The following is a 20,861-nucleotide window of genomic DNA, read 5'->3' as shown; positions in this document are numbered from 1 at the left end:
ATTAGAAGTGTTTGCTGAGCCGTGTGATCTAGGACAGGGCTTGAGAGAGGCGATTAATAACTCCGAGCATGAAGGAACCGTCTTCAGGGCCAACTTTAAAAACTGTGCCACTTTAACACGGAGGGGAGGAGGCAGCAGCAGGAGCAGCAGCAACAAATAAGGACAGTCAGGTTGTTATTTAGTTGCTCTGTGCATTTGTGTTGTGATACCACAGTATGTCTGTGGTGTATTTATATCAGCAAGCAGTGTTCATAAAAAACTAGTCACTAGCCAGGTGTTGTATTTCTCAGGACAAAGTTAAGCCGGAGAAAAAAAATGTCCAAACTGCAAGTGAGGCTTTTAAATCTGTGACGAAAAATTAACTTTGCTGAATAATTTGCGTCTCTTTATGGGAACCATTCCTAAGACAGTAATTTAGATCCAAATACCATACATAATGTTGTCGTTTTATAGGAACTCTAAACTAATTACAACATAATTTGTTTTTCATTTTTTCCAAGCTTTTGCACACAAGTTTGTCTCATATACTCCAGAGTAATTGATTGGGATTGAAAGTGAGGGACCAGCACAAAGCAGGGCATAATTGTCAAATGGAAAGAAGATTATACATTGTTTTGCATGGATTCGTATTCAGAATCCCATGAGACAATTCATTATAGAAGCACCAATTAAATCTTTTGATATGTATCTATCAGCTTTGTTCATCTGGGGCGGAGAATGCTGCTGTTCAGTTTTTTTTGTCTTTTTTTGGGGGGCGGGGGGGGTTGCAATATGGCTCAAGCTAGTCAAATTTGGTAGAGCATATGTTTGCACTGGTTTTCAAGTCTTCCCACAGTTTTTCAGCTAGATTCAAGTCTGGACTTTAACTGGACACCACGCTGAGTGCTTCTGGATTTTAAACCTCTGTCCTAGTCTCAAGTCTTTTGCTGCCTCCAACAAGTTTTCCTTCCAGGATTTTCACTTTGTTCGTTCCATCTGTATTCCCATAAACTCTGACCAGCTTCCATGTTTCTGCATGATGCTGCCAAAAGGTTCGAATTTTTCTCATCAGACCATAGCACTTTTTTTCATGTAACTGTGTTCTCTCCTCTCTTAAAGGCCAGATTTGTGGAGGGCAGACTTGTCTTACCTGAGCTGCGGATTTCTGCCACATTCTGGAAATCTTGGTGGCTATACTCTGATTAATTCACTCCTTGCCCAGCCTGTCAGTTCAGTCAGAGAGCCAAGTCTTGGAAGATTTGCAGTGGTGCTATACTCTTTCTATTTTCAGATGATGGATTGAACAGAGCTCTGCCGAGATGCTCGGATATTGTTTTATAACCCAACGTCGCTGAGCATTTTTCACAGCTTTCTTTTCACTTATTAGGTGACTTCTGAGGGCAACTGATTGCTTAGAGTTTAGAAATGAAGGAGGGCTAGTGTATCAAGCATCATGCTTGTTTGTAAAAAAAAACAAAAAAAAACAATAAGCTTCAGACTTATGCACTGCTTTGTCTATTTGTCTATCACATAAAATACAAAGAAAACAACATTACATTTTGAGGGTTGTATGTGACAAAATGTGAGTATTTTTGATGGTCGCTCTATAAATTGAACTCAACCCTGTAAGCCTCTCTAGAAACTAAGACACAAAACAACATCTGACTCCCACCTTTATGGAAAATAGTCGTCCTGGGAGTGACGTCCAGGTCCAGGGATGGGCTGAAGGGAAATGCCCACAGCTGAGACAGCCTGTTGAGGAGCATCAGCATCAGCAGCAGGAGCAGGAAGGGCTGAATTGATTTCTGGTCCCCCATGTTTAACACACCGATCCGGGTCCAATGCAGCACTCAGTTTGTTGGATCCAAAAAAATGCAAGTGTCTGCAAAGTGTGTATCTTCTTATTCCCGCCTCAGACACACACTTTCATTATCCTCCAGTCAGTCTGTCTCTGCAGGGATAGAAAAGATGAATATGTATACTTAAAACTGTGAATTCATGTAGCATCGTTAATTAGTTTTATTGAGGTGGAACTATAGAGCATTTAGGAAATAAATTATTGGTTATTGCAGAGCAAAGAAATTGCTGAGGAGAAATGCTGAGATGTATTCACTAATAACCCCTAAACATGCTTTTCGTTTATTTTTCAAGCGTCATTATTTAATTTAAAATGTGGAATTTTAAATACTGCAGTGCATTTAAGAGTGCATACAGTTAAAGTTAAAATTGTACATATAAAACCTATAAAAATGAATCTTAAAGAGCTGACACTTATTTTTAAACGTTGCCTTGTCTTGTTTTTTGTCAACTTTCTCAGTTAAAAAATGTACATTTTAATCAACACTGGCAATGTGTATGAATACATTACACAATACAGAATCGACACTTTAAACCATCTTTCATTTCTTTGCATGTTGCTCATTAGCAGCAGAGATTTTTCTGTGATCTTTTAAAAGGTTTTTCCAAGTTTCATTCACTTTCAGTCCAATCCTTGTACCTGACCATAAAAACATGTTGTGTCATACATACCTCAAAAAAAAAAATAGGACAATAAACAAGTGGGTGATAAAAAGGAAGTGTCACAGTGTCTAGAGATTTACAAGTTTTAAATATTAATTTATGTACAGTAGCAGTAAGAAAGGTACACATTCATCAGGATTAATGTTTAATTTTTTTGTGTGTCAACTTGTGCTATCTTTGGTATTTTTAATAAATTGAAATAAAGAAATATGCCTAAAGTTTCTCTTTCTGACTGTAGCAACATCCCAATGGACACACCAAAAAAATGTTCTGTGTTTAGTATTCTGTCATGTCTGGACACAACTCCAGTTTTATGCACAAAATAATTCATGTTTTACTGTCAGGTTTCTTCACAAACAATACATTTAAACATTCATCTGAAAATGATCAGGTGCTGGACTGAAAATGGATGAAAAAGCAGGATAAAGCTCAGAACAACTTTCAAGCACTGCAAAAAAAACTGACCAAGATTTTAAAAGGTCACAGAAAAGCCTGACTCATTGAAACAAAAGAACTTTTTTTTAATGACTGAATACTTGTTCACAGTGTTGACTGCCATAAAAGCAAGCTGGAAGATGCTGAAAACAAAATTATGTATGTTGTGTGGTAAAGTCACCATGTTTTTATGGAACATGGTGACTAAATAAATAGATAAATCAATAAACAAATAAAATCTAATGAAAAAAAAATTATGCATAAACATTCTTTCCTTAGTGACAGCATGAACTGCCAATTCCTTGCCGAGATGCATCATCACCCTGAGTACAGCCAATTATCCAAAAGTGCTGTTATTATTCAAAACCAGTCGATAATTAAATAATGCTCTCCTGGAAATGTGACTCTGCAAAAGCTGCGAAACAAAACTTCCTCTTTTAATTAGCTGTGTTTGCGGTGGAGCAGCATGATGGCTAATCTGAAGATTAGGCCACGAGCCATCAGCAAAATCTGGCTGGATGATCTCTGCTTCTGATCAAAGGGTCAACCATGTGAATCTTGTTCTGCCCAGGAGTGACACTGGCGACTGCCCAGATCAGTCTATCATGGCCTCTGCCGTGCTGCACACAGCATGGAGTACAATGAGGCTGGTGACCTTTCTGTTAGCAGCCTGGGTGCTAAGCTCTGAGACTAACTGGGGCAATGACGGTCGACAGACGAGAAAGTGACGGGTTCTGATGAAAAGGATCAATGCGCCAAGGGTTTAACTAAACTCAGTGAGCTGTGACAAATTCCAGGAAAAATGTGTCTATGCAAAGTGTTTTAGTCGTGACATGTTTCAAGAGTAACTTCATTACACCTTGATCCTCAATCTCCAAATTGTATGAACTCTACTAAGTGCATACAGCATCAGGGAAATGTTTCCGAAAGGGGTCGCCAATGGTTGGTTTAAACACTGACACTGACATTTTCTGGGAAGACTACCTAAAATGTTGCACTCTGTAGAACCTGAATATTTCTGAAGGATACAGAATTTCTAACTTCTAGAAAACAGTCAGAGATCATTCCCTAAAGTTTTCCTGAGGGTTATTTTCAACCGAACTGTGCAAACGTTACTGAACATTCCCTAAAAGCACCACAGCAGAGTACATATTTTGAAAGCTTCAGGGAATGTTACCTAAATGTCTTCTGAAGGTTACAGATTGTCTCACTTTTAAAGAAACTTTAAGGGAACATTCTGTTCTAAAGTTTTTTTTTGAAATCCTGTCTTAGCATTGACAAATGCAAAGTGTGGGAATTATTAAGGGAATAGGTCTCAAAATCTTCACAGATCACAGATTTTGTATCAAAATGTTCCCTAAAGGTTTCCAAAAAATTTATTCAAAACTTGAAGTGCAAACGTCTGGTAATTAGCAAGAAGTGCTCTGTCAAGATTCCCTATACATTACTTATAACTTCTGCAATGTAAAACTTCAGAGAACCTTCACAAGACATAACAACATCGAAGGGAAGATTTTTTTCAAACTGAGAATAGTTTTGTTTCACACACAGTTCATATCGAGAAAGAGACTGAATTAAAATATTCAGGCATCGGTTCATCGCGCAGATACAGGATGCCATGTGAGAATTCAAGCAGGAAAAGGTTACTTTACCACATCACGACACTGAAGATGGAAGACGGAAAGTTTTTAGCAGCAGCATATTTTTCCAAGTAGAGGACTCTGGATAAATGGGAAATTGCTGTGCGATACCAGAGGAATGAAGAAACATTTGGGAGACATTTGCTCAATCTTAACGCAAAGTTTGTTGAACCCTTTGTTGGATAGAAAAACAATCCTAGTAAAACATCTATGCCACATCCATCAAACGAACATTGGTTCAATGTCGGGTGAAGATTTCATAACGACCACGAGAAGACATTTACTGAGGATTTTTCCTTCTTTTCATTTTTCCTCCTGGAAACTGCTAGATCTGACATTTCTGACATTTTCTATCTGCATGAGCTCGTGTTTTCTAATTTTACACATCTAGATGTCTTTCCATCTTAAAATGGCTACTTCAAATTCAGCTGGGAATATTTTGATCTTTTATCTCCTTCATACACCTCCTTGTATGGCCGAAAGCTTTTTCACACATGTGCATCATGGCTCTGGAAGACCCGTAAACGCACTTCGATATGTAAACATAAGAGTTGCATCCCTTTGACATTGCATGCAAAATGAAACCAACATGACTTTGGTTTGATGACAAGGCCAAACGTCGAACCACAGTCAGGGAAACCTGTGGTAACAAAACACTGATAGCAAGCTGTTTTCTTGCGGTTTTTCCCATCAGCTGCTCCAGCACACGACAAAGTACATCAATTTCTCAACACTTCTGCAAGGGTATTGTGTGTTCTGTTGGCAAAGCGCCTGACAGCAGTGTGTTGCACGATACCGCCACGAGGTAAAATGCAAACACATCTGCCTTAATGGAAATCACACAAACAATGTGACGCGTGCGGCGGCAGGAAAGAGTAATCAAACAAAAGCAGCGCAGGATGGCTCGAATGCATTTTACGCAGTTTCTTTCCTGTTTGCTAATTTGCGGAGCTGAACGGATCTACAGGGACACTTTGACCTAATTTCAGTGATAGTTGGTCCCTGCCGCTTTATTTCCAGCAAATGCTCTAAAATAAATTGTCTTCAGAGCACGAGGAGTTGACAAGGCTTTGGTGAAACCTCACTTCAAACAGCCGCAGCAAGACGTTCTTCAGAACACCTGACGTTCCCGCCGGAGATCAACAAAACAAGGGAGCTTGTCTTGCAGAAATGAAAAGCTCACCTGCAGACTTTTTGTGCTTTTATTCAGTTATGTAGCGTGCAGTGTGGTAAATCCCACAAATGTGATTACTTGCACTGTGACAGCGGAAAAAGTGGGTTCACTCTGTGAAAGATATAAACATAAACAGTTTGCTTTGCACAACTTGGTAACTAATAACACTATCAAAAAGTTATTTTATGAGTTATATTAAAAAAGTGCAATTTCTCAGAAAAGGACAACATGTTCACAGTATATGCATAGGATCAATCACAATTATGTGGGCTAACTGAAAAGTATGTCCATGCACTCAATACGTGGGTTCATTTTGCTTGAATTACTGCATCAATGCAGCATATAAGTCTGTGGCACTGCTAAAGTGTTAATGAAGCTCAGGCTGTTTTGGTGTGTTTGTTAAATTGAAATATCCACTTCCTCATGAATCCTGAGTTTTAACTGGTCATTTATATCTGATGACAAAATCTTTCTCAGCAGTAAAGATGAACGACTTTTTCCCTCTTGCGTCAACAATATTTTTGGTTGTTATTGTTGGTTATTGTTAAAAATCTATTATTAGTATAAACATGTAACACTTTTTAGAGCTTGCAGTAACTCTAACCAAATTTTTCGACACGAATCAGCACAAGTCAGTCTCTTATATGGAAGGATTTTTACATTTGCAAAAGTTGAAAAGTATAAACATCCTCCAGTTAAGAGTACAGAGTAGATTCGGAATGATTTGCTTTCATCTTATACTTATTTGCAAATTAAACTAAGTTGAAAAACCCATCCTGCAAATTGGAAAAAAAAAAAAAGAAAACGTACAATAGCCTACTCACGCTGCACACACTTCTCTCTTTGTGATGTCCCAAAAATAAATTTTATTTGAATAAAAATTATTCAAATTTATCTTTCACTTTCAAATCCCTTTAGATTACTTATTAAGCACTTCTGCTTACTTCAGTAAGTTTTTTTTTTTTTTTTCATTTTGTCATGTTACAACCACATACTTTGATTTCATGTGATTGAGCAACATCGACAATGACATAACTGTAAAGTGGAGAGGAATGAGAGGAAATAGATCTGAACTTTGATGTGCGCATTTTAATCAGGGCCCCCTTGAGTTAGCATTAATTAACCACCGTTTGCTGCATTTTCAGCTGCATGTCTTCTTAGGTATATATCAACCAGCTTTGCATATCTATGGGTTGAGATTTGTACATATTCTTCTTTGCAACATGACTCAAGTTTCACCAAATCTGATGAAGTGCGTACAGTTACATCAGTTCTAAAGTTTTCCCAAAGATTCCCAGTTGGCTTTAGGTTTACACTTTGACTGAGCTTTTCAAACACAAATTTGTTTTGATCTAAACCGCTCTACTGTAGCTTTGGCTCCTACTTACCATGTTTAGGAAGGTGAAGCTGTCCTTCAGTTTTAACCCTCTTGTAGCTTCTAATAGGTTTCTTTTGAGGGCCTACCTAAAATCAAACCCATCAATTTCCTCATGAGCTCTGACAAACTTCCATGCTAAAGAAAAATATCACCACATCATGATGCTGCCACCACCACGTTTCCTGACTGGAATGGAATGTTCAAGATGATTTGCTCGATTTGAATTTTTTTTTTTTGAGGGCTTTAGAGGAAAAGAGGTTGAATAATACAAGTCATGCTAAAGATTTTTGTTAGCCATAAAAATATCTAGAGACTGTATCCCACTTCACACTAATGCGTTAGTCTATATTTTGGTCAATCACACATAGGTACAGACTTTATAGTTGTAACTTTACGGCATCTTTAAACTAATGCAAGAGGTTGCTTTATGCTGTTTAAAATGGCTGTTGTTCAACATATGTCTGCTGTTTTCTGCATAAATTTACCAAAGGTTTTGCTTGTATATAACAAGAAATTATATATTTATATCTGATTTTGAAATCAGATATAATATTCAAAGATTTGATCTCTATTGATCTCTATTGCAGTATTCAAAGAGATCAAATCGCGATTCATCGTTTTTATTATATGAATGGAACAAATAACAAATAAAGTAGATTTTTTTTAATATATGATCCATTATATTAAAGTCATTCTTCTTTGTCTCCAATAACAACGCCAAATTATTAACACAGTCTATAGCTACTTATTATGTAATATTACATTTTCGTTATTCAATTTAAATAGTGCAGCTGAACGTGTAAGCTGCACCAGAGCAGTTGTAAATGTTAATTTACCTGTACGGGGGTGTTTTGCGCCACCTTTGACTGAACTTGGCAGTAGTTTTTTTGTTTGTTTGTTTGTTTTGTTTGTTTTGTTTTTTGGACCGTCCAATCGCCTAGTTCTAACAAATCTGCCGCTAGATAACCGCTGCATCTTATTTGGAGCCAGTCCGCTCCTGTCCGATCTGAACTGCGGCACCACCAGAGAGGAGAGACGGGACACCGCGCACAGTTCATTCACCTTCACCTGAGCGAAGCCTATATAACAGAGATGTCAGGAAACTGCCGTACGGAGCTCAATGGGACGCTGCTGCCGGACACAAGGACTCAGTTAGGGTGCACTCACCTGCCTTTTGGTCCTTATTTCGGTCTCAAACAAACAGAATCCTGATTTGTCCTCTTTGCGGTGAAACATCGAACTGCTGCTGCTGCTGCTGCTGCTGCTGCAGTCATCAACTGCTCAAATATTACCACATGCTCTCTCTCTCTCTCTCTCTCTCTCTCTCTCTCTCTCTCTCTCTCTCTCTCTCTCTCTCTCTCTCTCTCACGCACACACACACACACACACACACAAAGATACATGCACTCTGTCACTCACACAAACAGCTCTATTCACTTGCTATCAGAGATATGGGCTACATGGGCAGTTGCCCAGGGCATGTATTAAAATGAGGGCGTACCAACAGAATAATAATAATAATAATAATAATAATAATAATAATAATAATAATAATAATAATAATAATAATAATAATAATAATAATAATAATAATAATAATAATAATAATAATAATAATAATAATATCAGTTATATAACTTGTCCCTTATATAGCGTGAATGCATGTGCAGTCCATGGGTTGTCGGTGCCTCTTGCTTGCTGAGGAGAACAGGGAATTTATTTGGGACTGGATTTCGGCGCTGAACTTTTTACACGCTTTCACAGTCAAAACAATCAAATGTTTGCTCTATCTAAATAGCATGGGCTTCCAGTCTCTTCGCCAACACTCACCTATTTCTTACATTCTGAACTTTTTTTTTTTTCACATTTATTCCACATTGAGAAACATCACTATATTTTATTGGGATTTTATCTGATACACAAACATAAGGGAGTGTATAAGATGACATGGAAGGAGAGTGATCATAAGAATTCAAAAAGAGAGGAAAAAACAAAAGTGCATTTGTATTTAGCTCTATAAAGTCCATTTAAGAGGATGCTTTGGACTGAATAACGTTAGACCCAACTAAGCCATGTTCCAGTTCCGACATTGAAAAAATGATCTAGTAACTATTGAGTGACCAGCCTATGTAAACAGTTTATTTGTACTTTTTTTTTGGCTTAGTCGTTGGATTTGGGGTTGGAGTTGCTGAGAAATAATCCTTTCACACTCAGAAACAAGGCTTGTGAAACAGCACCATCTTGAGAATCTTTGACGCATTACATATATTGCAGTTTTTTTTTTTATGTGTTGTTGTTATAATTAGTGCTTGCCAGCTGGGGGCGCTGCGGATCCTTTCTGTTCGTTGGGAAACCCCTTCAGTAATCCACTACAGTCGTCACTGGCGTGAGTAACCCACCCATCTCAGTGAATGGTCATGACGTGGACTGTCTGGTTCTGAGAAGAAGCAGCTGCTTCCCCCGGCGTCGATACGATCTCGGTGTGTTCGGACTGGATACCTGACAGCTTCTTTAGTCGGTACGCAACACGTATTTTCTTATTTCTTAGCACTTTTGGAGGCGGTGGTTGTGTTTACTTACAGATAAGCTGCCCGGGTGAGGTTAACTAGGTAGCTAATGCTAGCAGCTACTAATACAACTAGCTAGTGCTACAGATTAGCAGGATGGCAAACAAACTCATTATCGATAGCCTTACGGAACGAGTCAGCTGTTATTAACTTTTGAAGTGATGTGGTGGTTTCAGTATTAATCAGTTTAGTATGAGAACAGCAGTGAAGTTGGTGAGCCAGGCAGGTTGTTACTGTGGTAATCTGTAGCTTTTCGAGAACAAAAGTGTTACAAATGAATCTGGTTTCCTCTTTCATTGTAAGTTTTATTGTACACCACCTGTAATACTTTGTGTTTTTTTGCCTAATAATCTAGCATTGCCAGCAAAGACAATTGTCGTGTAATGTCGCAAAGAAAATCAAGTGTGTTAATAAAGCAGAGACAGTCTAATCTAGATGGCACGGAAATAAGAAAATTATTAATCAGAACGTGTCACTTTTTATAACCAACTTTAAAGTACTGACAGCACTACATGTGCAATCTTGAAAGGTTTGCTTTTACTTGTATGTATTTAAAAATTTCAACAGTGTTATTTTTTTATGTTGTAAATTTCCATTTACTGACAGTCTCATTTTTATTGTTCTGTTTGTCGATTTTTATTTTTAATCTAGGTTTGAATATTCATGCTTCAATTTGGATTGCTACTGTTTCCCACAGTGGGACGATGAAGGATATTTCTGTTCTATTAAAGATCTGCGGTTACAGCCAGGTAGCTCAGTCTTTACCTAGCAGTCCAAGAGTTAGATTTTTTTAATGGAGCTGGTGTAATTTAGTTCAGATGCCCAACAAGCAGTAAAGTGGCTCTAAACCAAAACTCTGAAAATTGGAAGTCAATTTCATAATTGCTTCTTTTTTTTTTTATGGTTTGAGAAATCAAGATTCAGACCCGAGTACTATTTAGGTAGTTACATACAGCTCGAGCTTTTTAAAAGCAAAAAGAAAAAAAGAGAGAGAGTTTGAAAGGTTTAGAAAGTGCAACAGTACTTCTCGATTTAATTTTTTTTCACAATGTTACAAATTAAATTCTTCTTGTTTAGTTGAAGAATGCAGTTAAAGATGCAATCCGAATTTCTCTTTACTACCAAATGTTCCCAGAGTAAAAAAAAACAAACAACATATATATGGATTGACAACATACACAGTTTTTAAAAATCCCACAAAAACTACCCCAGCTAATTTAACTTTGTGTTCGTTTGGAGTGATGACATCATAGGAGGCACAAAAATCAGGCAACACAAGAAACCGCCTGGGAAGGAGGAATTTGAATATCAATCCTCCCACTGGGATGACGTCTTTCCCATCCTACAATTTGCCCATCCAATCTATTAATCAAGCCATCGGTAAATCCTTCTGTCCCTCCTTACTGTCTGGGATTTTTTTATTTTTTTTAAATGCAGATATTGAAAGCCTGAGTTCAGATATTGGCTGTAATTTGTAATTTGAAAAAGTTTGATGTTTGAAAATGTGAAGAACCTGGAGTTCAGAGATCAGGTCTCATCAGCTCCTGCTTCTTGGCTTTCAGAGTGAGCAGCAGGTGCATCTTTGCCGTCGAAATACAGAGTTACCTGCGCGCAGGTTAAAACATCTCCTGCTTTGTTTCACTTCAGTGGGATGTTTGTAGATGTTGTCTTGTTTTGTGGTTTTTTTCCTGCAGACCGATTTGATACGATGCGGCCACGTTTTAGACGTGATACGACCGAGCCGAGATCTGATAGCGGGGAGCTTCGTCGTTCCCCTTGTTATCTCGCTGATCCGAATCTAACGTTTCAGGGCCGTGCTTCAACACCGCTCTGTTGTTTACCCAGACAAGATCATCGCACATTGAAACGCGGTTGCGTTCAGCCGTCGAAGGCGTTTTGGGCTCGAGATTTGACGAGAGGTTTTCAGATTTCAGACAGGTTTGCGCTTGTGGTGCTCAAGTGCGGGGTGAGAAATAAACCTGCTGGTATTTATGTGAATTCTTTCTCTAAGAGTGAGAAGAGCACCTTGAGTCGGCAAAGGGGAAGTGAAAAGAAAAAAGGTCCCGAAATAAACGCAGCTGGGCAGGATTTGCGTTCATGGTTTGGAAGACGGTTTCTCTTGCTTTCAGTGAAGGAAAGTGGTGGCAAAAGTTGAGATGTAGCCCCTCAACTTTTCCCAGTACTTGTTACTGTTTAATTGTGTTGAACGTTCATAGTTCAGTGTTATATATGAGTTATATATGAATTCCTTGTCCAACAGCAGTCATATGACTTCACTTTTATTTCTACACCGGGAAGTGGAGCAGCTTTTTATAGAGCCCGTGGTTCAAACACGAACTCGAGCGAAACACAGCGGGACGTGGATCTGCCCAGAGAGAGAGAGGAAAAGTTGTTCACAGCTAAACAAACTTTAATGAGTACTTGCGGTCCCGTTGCTTTGCCAACAGCATTCCTGTAGTCTGAAGACGGGACCAGTCATATTATTAATTTTATGAGTTTAGATGTGCAGTAGCTGCTCTGAGGGACTCTGCATTTATTTATTTATTTATTTGGAGAGGTTGTATGTAATAGTATGAGATTAAAAAGGGGGATGAATAGATATCACTTTTTTCTACTTTTGAAACCTGTAGGAAAGCATTAATAAAAATGTTTTCACTTCACATGAATATGAACCAAAAATGATTAGATGTTTTTTGTTTGTTTAATTAATGCATTATTTAAGAAAAAAAAAAACAATTTAGAGATTTAAGTGTTTCTCCTGCTAATTACCGAACTGCAACAATGCAAAAAAAAAAAAAACAAAAACATAAGTATATTTAACACTGGATTTTTTTCTTGATTTTTTTTTTTTTCTTGATTTTTTTTTTAGTTTTGTTTTGTTTTTTTGTCAGGATATGTTTCTGTGAAGGTCCAGGCAATGACGATCACAGCTTACCTCAGAGAAAGGACCTGAGAGAAAAGCATGGGCAGGAGCGTCTGGGGCTTCTGGCAGAGTGTCTTCTCCACCGCAGTGCTCTACGGCTCACTGGCCCTTTTTACGTCCATTCTCCACAATGTGTTCCTGCTTTATTACGTGGAGACGTTTGTGTCCATCTACAAGATCGATAAAATCTCCTTCTGGGTGGGAGAGGTGAGTACGGTACATGGAAAAACCAAAGTGAAGTTGACAGGAAATTGTTCAATACAGGGTTGTTTTTTTTATGTATATAACAAATGTTGTCACAAAGGACTTTACAAAAGAAAAGTTAATTCAGCGCAATTATACTGAAAGATTCAAAGTCAAGCGAATGGATTCCACTAGATTTATTCTTCTTGTTGACTTACCTAGTAAAGTCCAGTTTATTATACAAATTGATTCAAAGATTTTCTGAGGTCGTTTTGATCTGATGTCCATTTGCTTCATGTCTAATTATCTTCTTGTTATTCTGCTCCACAGACTGTATTCCTTATCTGGAACAGTCTTAATGACCCTCTCTTCGGCTGGCTGAGTGACCACGCCTTCCTCAGCTCTCCTCAGTAAGCCTCTGCATCTCTTTTTTTTTTAAAACATTCTTACCCTGCAGAATATTTACCTGCTGGCCTTTTTGTGACTCAACAGATCACAGCGAAAAAGAAACTTGACATAATTGTGCGCTTCATCTTCGTGACTTTTCATTTAATGCCGCAAAGTTTAAGCATTACTAATAGATTATTTTATCGGATATTCTGATGATTAATCAGATGAACTAATTGGCACAGTTTGCAGATTTTTCATTTACTCCCTTAAGCATTTTTACACAATATTTGAAATGCATTAAGAGGAAAATAAAAGAATAACTCGATTCCCTTTTTAAACAAGGATTTCTTTTTTGCCTAAAGTGCAACAACATTGATAATTTGTAACAAATAATGCATTGCAGCTAAAAAAAAATACAAAACTACTTGTAACATCAAAATATGAAGAGTTCAGTCCTTTTATGCTATACTTGACATCAATTAAGTGTAGCGACAATTTGTTGATTATTTTTTGGATTAACCGAATAATAATCTGACAGCAAAATGTGCTTGATATAGCAGTTTTTAGTTGTTGTTTTTTTTTTAAAGAATTTGCACCAGGTAAAACTAAAACGCTGCTTCTTGAGGAGTTCTGAGTTAAACATTTTCACAGACCGTGTTTTTGTTTTGTTTTTGTTTTTCTGTTATGTTAGTCTAATGAGAACGGAACTGCTGTGAAAAGGTTTAGGAAAACACTGTTACAAATATTGGAAAGACGCTGACATTTTTGGAGCCTTTAAAGAACACCAATAAATTAGATTTATGTTGTTTAGACACATGCAGAAAGGATTAGAGCATCACCCTAAAAAGTGAAAATAAAATTATTTTAAACATGAACAAAAGTAAATAATAAATCTGAATTAGTTTTTCTGCTCTCTCTGCTGCATTGCTGGCAATTTGACACGCTTAAACATTCGTTTTCATTCTATACGTTTGACAACAAAACAGTTGGAAGCCTCAGGAAAATGATCACATTTTCTTTTAAAAAATACTTATATCTGAACTTGACTTTGTGTAAAATGATCACAAATATGACAAGTCATCTTCTTCCTATATTTCCTGTTTTTCCTGACTTTTCCAGTCAACCCAAAAAATGCCGCCACTTCACTTCCCACGCAGCCGACGCCAACGTCCGACTGTCAGATATGTGGCCTTATCCGCTCTAATCCGCTGCCACGTTGACAGGAAAACCAGTTGATCGCGTCAAACAGTCTGCCACCTGTGTTTACATTTCTGTCCTATTGCAAACCAGTTATGTTTATTCAATGAGTGGTGGGGAAAAAAAAAAGTTTAAACAAAGAGTGAACATTGTCCAGGATATTCAGTATTTATTCTTGGTTTTATAAATATGTTTCGTTTTCTGTTGCTGACTTAGACTTTATCTTATTCAAATCTTAAATGTTTTTGTCGGAAGGAGAGCGAGAGGAGATCGCAGCCCTTGTTTCTGCAGATTTCTCACACGGCGTGTGTTTTCCACCCAGGTCAGGCTCTCAGATCACATCGCCAGAGGTGGTGCTGAGGCGCCTGAAGGCCCTCTCTACAAATGGCCCTCTCTTCGCCCTGTCCTTCCTGGCCTTCTGGGTGGCGTGGGCCAGGCCAGGCCTGCAGTTCCTGCTGTGCCTGTGTCTGTACGACGGCTTCCTCACCATGGTGGACCTCCACCACAGCGCCCTGCTGGCCGACCTCGCCGTGTCGGCCGCCGACCGCACGCGCCTCAACTTCCACTGCTCTGTGTTCAGCGCGTTGGGCTCCCTCTCCGTTTTCCTCTCCTACTCTGTCTGGGACAAGGAGGATTTCTACTCCTTCCGTCTGTTCTGCGTGACTCTGGCAGCTTTTTCCATTCTGGGCTTTTTCGTCGTGTCTCGGCTGCTGCAGCAGCGTTTCAACAAGGAGATCCGCTCAAAGCTAGACGAGGCGTCGACACTGAAGGAGTACGACATTTGAAGTGTCTTTAAGTTTTGAACGATATTTTTTTTGTTTTGTCTTTTACAATAATATGTGTTCATGTGTCCGGATCTAGGCTGAGTGTCGGTCATGCTCCATTTACTCAAACAGAGAAACCGATCACTATTGGCCAGTATCTGAAGCAGCTCTCCAAGCACAGAAACTTCATGTGGTTTGTGTCCATGAATCTTATCCAGGTAAGATGACGGTAAGGGTAAAAATACCAAAAATAATAAATACTTAAAATGAGTTTTGTATGAAGGTGTAAATATTTTTTCTTTTACTATTTAATCTCAGCATAATAAATGAACTTCTACAGCATGGGGAAAAATGACTGATTTTAAGTTTTTTTAATTGATTCACCAATTATTGTAAGGACTTTGTTCAAAATCATGTTAAATGTTTCTACATATTTTCAGTTCTACAGTACAAATGGAATATTATATTTACTTTCAAATCATATACATTTGATCTTTTTGTCTTTTTTTTTTTTTTTTTTTTTTGCAGGTGTTTCACTGCCATTTCAACAACAACTTCTTTCCTCTTTTCCTGGAACATCTCTTGTCTGATAACATTTCTGCCTCGACAGGTTCAATCCTGCTCGGTAGGATTTCACAGAAAATCTTCCACACCAAGAGCATAAAAAAAAAAAAAAATCAGAAAGCAGTAAACATGAATTCTCTTAAGGCCATGACAAAATTTAATAGACTCATTGTGTGGTATTGTCTTGCAAATGTATTGGACCCCCTGAACTATTTTATTTTTATTTATTTTTTGACGTGCAACAACCATAAAATGCATCGGTGGGTTTTATGTGTTAATCAACGCAAAGTGGTTTATGAATGTGAAGAAGAAGGAGGAAAATTATATTTTGTTTTTAAAAGCTTTTTCCATCCATACAGCTCTGGAAAAATATTAAGAAACCACTGCATTAAAAACTAGCATTGAAAACCTTCATGCTTATTCCATCAAATATCGATTTCTGAACTCTTCCCGAGTTAAAACATTAGCATTATTGTTTCTAAATAAATATGAACTTGTTTTCTTTGCGTTAGTTGAGGTGTGAAACCACTGCTGAAGGAGAAAATGGTCACATTTAATGGGAAGATGGCTGAATAGAGATGAATACAGTCAAGGGCAGAAAACTGTTTAAGACTGAAGATTTGAGACTAGGATGGAGGTTCGTCTTCCAGCAGGACAACCACCCTAAACATACTGCAAAGCATATGTTATGTGTGTTGGCCTGTCACAATAAACAATAAGTCAATTAATTACATGATAAAAAAAAAAAACTCAATAATTTTCATTTGCTTGATTTATCGTTTTTCTCTTTTCTCTCTTTCTGCCATAAACTGAATAATAAAAGCTTTCAGTCTGGTGCTTTGGTTTCAACTAGCCCTTTTTTGAAAGACAATTTATGTTTACAGAGACTTCATAATTCATTTTATTTATTTGTTGATTTTGTTGTTTTCTTTATTTATTTAAATGTCTTCCAGCTCCAGTGTTTAAATGTTTGTTAGAATTTAAAGTTTATCGATCCTTAAGTTATCGATTCTTGCATTATTGTGCCATTATTACCATAATTTTACTTGGAAATTGTCTCAAAACAACAATGCTATCATTTATCGCAATAATTTCTGGGACAATTTATAGTCTAGCAATATTTGTTATGGTGACAGGCCTATGTATGTGTGGTGTGCTAGAATCTTCAGTGAAAGACCAAACCTAAATCCATCTGGGTTAAATCAGACTAAGGACAGGTGTTTTACAAAAAAAAAGATGAAAAATCTTAAAAATGTCAGTCTCTACATGTGCAAAGCTGGTGGAGACTTGTCTCAAAGTACTTCCAGCTGCAGCAGTGGATGGTTCAAAGTATTTGCTCAGGTGCTGCTCAATATAAAAGCACACTCTTTTCACACTAAAATCTTTCCCTTTGATTATGAACCACTTTGTGTTGGTCTGACATATTAAAACCTATTAAAAAATGTTGCATTTTTATTTCTCACTTTGGCATGCCTGTTTTAGTTGGTGCTGTTAGAGAGCTTCTACCTTAGCTGTAGTTGAAACCAAGCACATGGTCATTTTTCTATTTCTTTGCACAGTTTGTATTTTTTCTTTGATGCAGCTCTGCTTCTGCTCCCTCACAGGGATCTCTTACGTTGCCCCCCACCTCAACAACTTGTATTTCCTGACACTGTGCCGGCGTTACGGCGTTTACCAGGTTATCCGCTGGCTGTTTATGCTCAAACTGGGACTTAGTGTGGTTATGCTGCTTGCAGGGGCTGACCACATTTATCTGCTGTGCATCTTCATTGCTAGGTATGGCCGACAGTTGATCGTTGACAGTTTCAGCTTTTTCTCTGCTCTGCTTGTTTTTGGTTTTTAACATTTTTGAAAGCTGCACACGCCAGGAAAGATTGACCTGTGGTGTTCGCACCTAAAGGATTCCCGCCAGGTCACTAACCGTCTGCCTCTTCGTTTCAGTAACCGGGTGTTCACAGAGGGCACCTGCAAGCTGCTGAAGCTGGTCATTTCCGATCTGGTCGACGAGGACTACGTGGTGAACAGACGTCAGCAGGCCGCCTCGGCTCTCCTCTTTGGGATGGTCAACCTATTGACCAAACCTGGCCAGACATTCGCCCCACTCATCGGCACCTGGCTGCTCTGCGTTTACACAGGTACGCACACTTCCATTTTACATGCAGCTTTTGGGAAAACCATATTCATTTTGGGGCTTTTTATTTGATTACATTTTATTTTTTATTTGAACCATTCTTTTTCCAGGGTGGAATATTTACTCAGCAACTTTAAAAAAGAGAAATGTCATAAAATTTTCAGGGGATAAAATCAAGAAACGTATACATCCTGGCCAGATATTTACCGTTTATTCTTGCGGATTTACTAGATGGGTTGGTTTCCTGATATAAATTGTGGTTTTAAGATTACATTTTCTACAAGGAAGCTTAGTCGTAGTCTGCTTTATTCAATTTAAAAACCTGTTTTGTTTGAGTTTGAGATCAATGTCCTGTTGGAACACCCAAATACGTATAAGTTTTAGTTATTTTTTTGTAATTAGTAAGGTCAAATTGATCTGCAATCTTGTAATTGCTACTTAAAATCCTGAATACAAGTAGCAATGATGCAGTAAAGAAGATGAATGTCATTAACTCTGATAATGAGCGCATACTTACATATGTATAGAACTTTAGCAAGTCAGCTTTGTTAAAGTAACAAAAATAATTTCATTAAATACTACTGAACTATAATGCATCCATTTTGTTTGTTTTTTTTTCTTTCTTGTATTTTAAAAGATCGTTCCAGAATTTCTGAACGCTCTCAGATTGAGATTTGCACTTTGTTGACACCAAAAGAACTGTTTTCCTCAACTCTGGGTTTCTCCTCCCCCAGGTTATGATATTTTCCAGAGGACACCCGTGAAGGATTCTGTGTCTGCATCCGACTCAGGGACTCCGCCTCTCCGCCTGGGCTGTTTCTACATGTTGGTGTTTGTGCCTATCACCTGTGCCCTGCTCCAGCTGGCCACCTGGTCTCGCTTCACTCTTCACGGCCGAAAGCTGCAGGGAATCAAGACCCTGCGGCAGGGGACCCAGCATGGTAGTCTCATCGATGTCAAGGCTATTTAAACTAGAAGAAAGCAAAGCACGGAGTTGCACAAAAACACTTTTTTAATAACCGTTTTTATGTTTCTGTGATGTCTTAAGAAGCAAAAAGCTGCCGCGTCTTCATTCTGCAGCCTTCATCGGGAAATTCTGGACATTTACAGAAATCTTTTTTTTTTTTTTTTGTACAGTAGAAAATTTGACAAGGGAAGCATTTTTTTTTACTGAACTATGCCTTATTTTTGATAATGAAATTCAGATTACATTTGTATTTAAATGGAAGACCAAATGCTAACATTAAGCCAATCAATCCTTCTAGGGTTTGTGGACCAAGATGCTCAGTAATAATCCATAATATAATCTTGTTAATCCAAATCAGGAGAACCTGTAGAGCCAGTAATTTACACTGGCTCTACAAGTGAAGTGTTGAGAAAACGGACACTGAAGTATAACTGGACTGAAATCAGAGTGCCATTGATACAGCATAAAACCAGCAGTCCAACACAGCTAATTAAAAATGTTTACTACACAGAATGTCCTGCCAGAAACTTATTCTGTACATTTTTCTAGCACTGAATATGTTCTTGCTTTGTCATCTGTGTAATGTAATGTTCAGTATGTTGTATTTAATTGTCTTTTTCTTTTGTCACAAACCTGAAAATGAACAACATCTGTTTAATTTCAGTCAGGGCCTCATGATATAGTGACACTTTAACTAGGCAAAGTAATAAAAAATGCCCTGCACAAGAAGTTTTGTTTTTTGTCTGTTTGTATTTCCTCCATATAAATAATGTTCAGAAGCCCATTCTGTTTATCCAATATTAAATAGGGTTAAAGGTTTTACTCAGTTTAAGTAGTTTTATTTTTGTTCATTGCATAGTTTGCTTTAGTGTCAGGAGTCTTTAGTTTTGCACCTGTTAAATGATTTACACAGTAAATCATTTAGAATCCTTTAGAAGCTACAGAGTGTAAAGAAAAGGACAGTCGGCTCACAACCACTCCTCTTACATTCATTGCCAAGCAATTAATTCAAGAGAGAAGATACAGTAGTCTTTCTAAACTGGTCAGAGGTATTGCATGGGTGAGAAGAGCTGTTGTAAACTGGAAACTCACTTTGGAAAACCAGCCAAGTGATAGAAAATTGAAAATAAAAATTTCAACAGATGTCAGACAACCAACCGTTCATCCTGGACTTAGTGTTAAAGAGTGTGAGAATGCACTGAGAGATGTTTTCCTGGCTGCTCCATGACACAACTTTAAACAGACTAGTTGTGTTTAAAGAACAAGATTCTGGACTTCAGGTATGTGGGGGTCGTATTCAATCCTTTAATGAAGACAAAAGAGCTGTTCCCATTTTACCCTATGACTCATGGGTATCCAAACTGATTGCTCTTGAAGCTCATGAAGTAAATCATGAAGACATTGCTGGAACATTACTCCAGATGAGAAAAAAAGCATGGGTGGTGAGAGGCAGAAGATTGGCTCAAAAAGTTGTGGATAATTGGGTGACATGCCGGAAAATCAGGGCAAAAAGATGTGAGCAGATAATGGGTGATCTTCCACTAGAACGGACATCACCTCCCAGACCATTTGAGTTTACTACCATTGATCTATTTGGACCCTGTGAGGTGAGGGATGAGGCCCGCAAAAGAGTTAAACTGGAAGTGTGGGGTATCATCTTCTGTTGCATGTCCATCCATCCATCCATCCATCCATTTTCTTTCACCCTTGTCCCTCAGTGGGGTCGGGAGGGTTGCTGGTGCCCATCTCCAACTAACGTTCCGGGCGAGAGGCAGGGTTCACCCTGGACAGGTCGCCAGTCTGTCGCAGGGCACTGTTGCATGTCTTCTAGAGCTATTCACACAGATCTTGTAAGTGATCAGTCAAGTGAAGGATTTTTGTTAGCGTACCAAAGATTTACAGCCTTAAGAGGACATCCAAAGAAGTTATGGTCAGATGGTGGAAAAAACTTTATTGGAGCCAAACCTGTCCTAGTTGATCTTTATCGGTTTTTGGACCAACTAAACAAAGAGAAAATTCAACATGAAGCTTTGAAACATGAAACTAAGT

General features: G+C 38.1%; 2 protein-coding genes across 3 annotated transcripts in view; one reads left to right on the top strand and one right to left on the bottom strand.

The window, feature by feature from the left end:
- The window catches only part of sema4gb (sema domain, immunoglobulin domain (Ig), transmembrane domain (TM) and short cytoplasmic domain, (semaphorin) 4Gb), a 38,121-nt gene extending 29,718 nt beyond the window's left edge, over positions 1–8,403 (bottom strand). The window contains exons 1-2 of the mRNA XM_008437312.2: positions 8,294–8,403; positions 1,652–1,930 (exon numbers count right to left, since the gene is read on the bottom strand). Of these exons, the coding sequence (XP_008435534.1) occupies positions 1,652–1,796 (145 nt within the window). The 5' untranslated portion in view covers positions 1,797–1,930; positions 8,294–8,403. The remainder of the gene's footprint in view (positions 1–1,651; positions 1,931–8,293) is intronic.
- Positions 8,404–9,502: 1,099 nt separating this feature from the next.
- Positions 9,503–19,541, top strand: mfsd13a (major facilitator superfamily domain containing 13A). 2 transcript variants are annotated; one of them, XM_008437310.2, is made up of 9 exons: positions 9,503–9,644; positions 12,585–12,823; positions 13,130–13,209; positions 14,709–15,158; positions 15,248–15,368; positions 15,679–15,775; positions 17,319–17,490; positions 17,656–17,849; positions 18,580–19,541. In XM_008437310.2, the coding sequence occupies exons 2-9, from the start codon at positions 12,656–12,658 to the stop codon at positions 18,813–18,815; spliced, it is 1,518 nt and encodes a 505-aa protein (XP_008435532.1). In that variant the 5' UTR covers positions 9,503–9,644; positions 12,585–12,655; the 3' UTR covers positions 18,816–19,541. The 2 variants fall into 2 exon arrangements, with proteins under 2 accessions (XP_008435532.1, XP_017166108.1); XM_017310619.1 differs by having other exon boundaries at positions 12,563–12,823.
- The last annotated feature ends 1,320 nt before the right edge of the window (positions 19,542–20,861 follow it).

The sequence above is a fragment of the Poecilia reticulata genome, linkage group LG19 (assembly GCF_000633615.1).
Source record: "Poecilia reticulata strain Guanapo linkage group LG19, Guppy_female_1.0+MT, whole genome shotgun sequence".
NCBI classification, from domain to species: domain Eukaryota; kingdom Metazoa; phylum Chordata; class Actinopteri; order Cyprinodontiformes; family Poeciliidae; genus Poecilia; species Poecilia reticulata.
This window is presented reverse-complemented; position numbering and strand designations above follow the sequence as displayed.

Bases quoted from the DNA above. Each gene is read 5' to 3' on its own strand.
- mfsd13a (XM_008437310.2), top strand. From the start codon at position 12,656: ATGGGCAGGAGCGTCTGGGGCTTCTGGCAGAGTGTCTTCTCCACCGCA. The intron at 15,159-15,247 runs GTACGACATTTG...GTCCGGATCTAG, and splicing joins GAGGCGTCGACACTGAAGGA to GCTGAGTGTCGGTCATGCTC. The intron at 15,369-15,678 runs GTAAGATGACGG...TTTTTTTTGCAG, and splicing joins TGTCCATGAATCTTATCCAG to GTGTTTCACTGCCATTTCAA.